General features: G+C 66.9%; 1 protein-coding gene across 1 annotated transcript in view; it reads left to right on the forward strand.

Moving 5' to 3' along the window:
* LOC104082809 (acid-sensing ion channel 1-like) overlaps nucleotides 1–601 on the forward strand; it is a gene marked incomplete at its 3' end in the record, with an annotated part of 1,556 nt that overhangs the window by 452 nt on the left and 503 nt on the right. The window contains exon 2 of the mRNA XM_009586057.1: nucleotides 21–279. Coding sequence (XP_009584352.1) covers nucleotides 21–279 — 259 coding nt within the window. The remainder of the gene's footprint in view (nucleotides 1–20; nucleotides 280–601) is intronic.

Here is a 601-nt window from a genome sequence, read left to right on the forward strand (position 1 = left end):
GTTCGCCGTGCTCTGCCTTCCCCCGCCTTCACTTTCTGCAACATCAACCGTGTGCGGGTCTCAAAGCTCAGCCACGAGGACCTGCTCTACCTGGCCCCCCTGGTCAACTACGAGCCCGGCGTGGAGCTGGGCTTCACCCCAGCCCAGCCCGGTCCCAGGGATGAGGACGAGCCCCTAAATTTGTACGGGTTTTTTAACCGCACTTGCCACCAGCTGGAGGACATGCTGCTGAGCTGCAGCTACCGGGGCAAGCAGTGTGGCCCTGGCGACTTCGCGGCGGTGAGTAGCCCCAAGGCAGCCAGGCACGGGGAGCAGCTCCGGCCGGCATCGTGTCGGTTCAGGCATGGCAGGCGACGCTCGGGGACAGGCTGATATTTCAGCCCCGTCCGTTGGGGACGGCACCGGCTGCGGAGACCTGCTGGCAGGACACGGAGAGCGGTCCCAGGGCTGTGCTTGCAGAGGAGGTGCCTGGCACCTCCATCCTGGCATCACCACCGCCCGTGGGGCACCATGCGGTCTGCAGCCCACTGGCCTCACATGCCCCTTGCCCGGGCTGGCAGCGGCTCAGCAGCATGGAGACACGCCGGCTGCCGGAGGGGGT

Source organism: Fulmarus glacialis, unplaced genomic scaffold (genome assembly GCF_000690835.1).
Source record: "Fulmarus glacialis isolate BGI_N327 unplaced genomic scaffold, ASM69083v1 scaffold23869, whole genome shotgun sequence".
Classification (NCBI taxonomy): Eukaryota; Metazoa; Chordata; class Aves; order Procellariiformes; family Procellariidae; genus Fulmarus; species Fulmarus glacialis.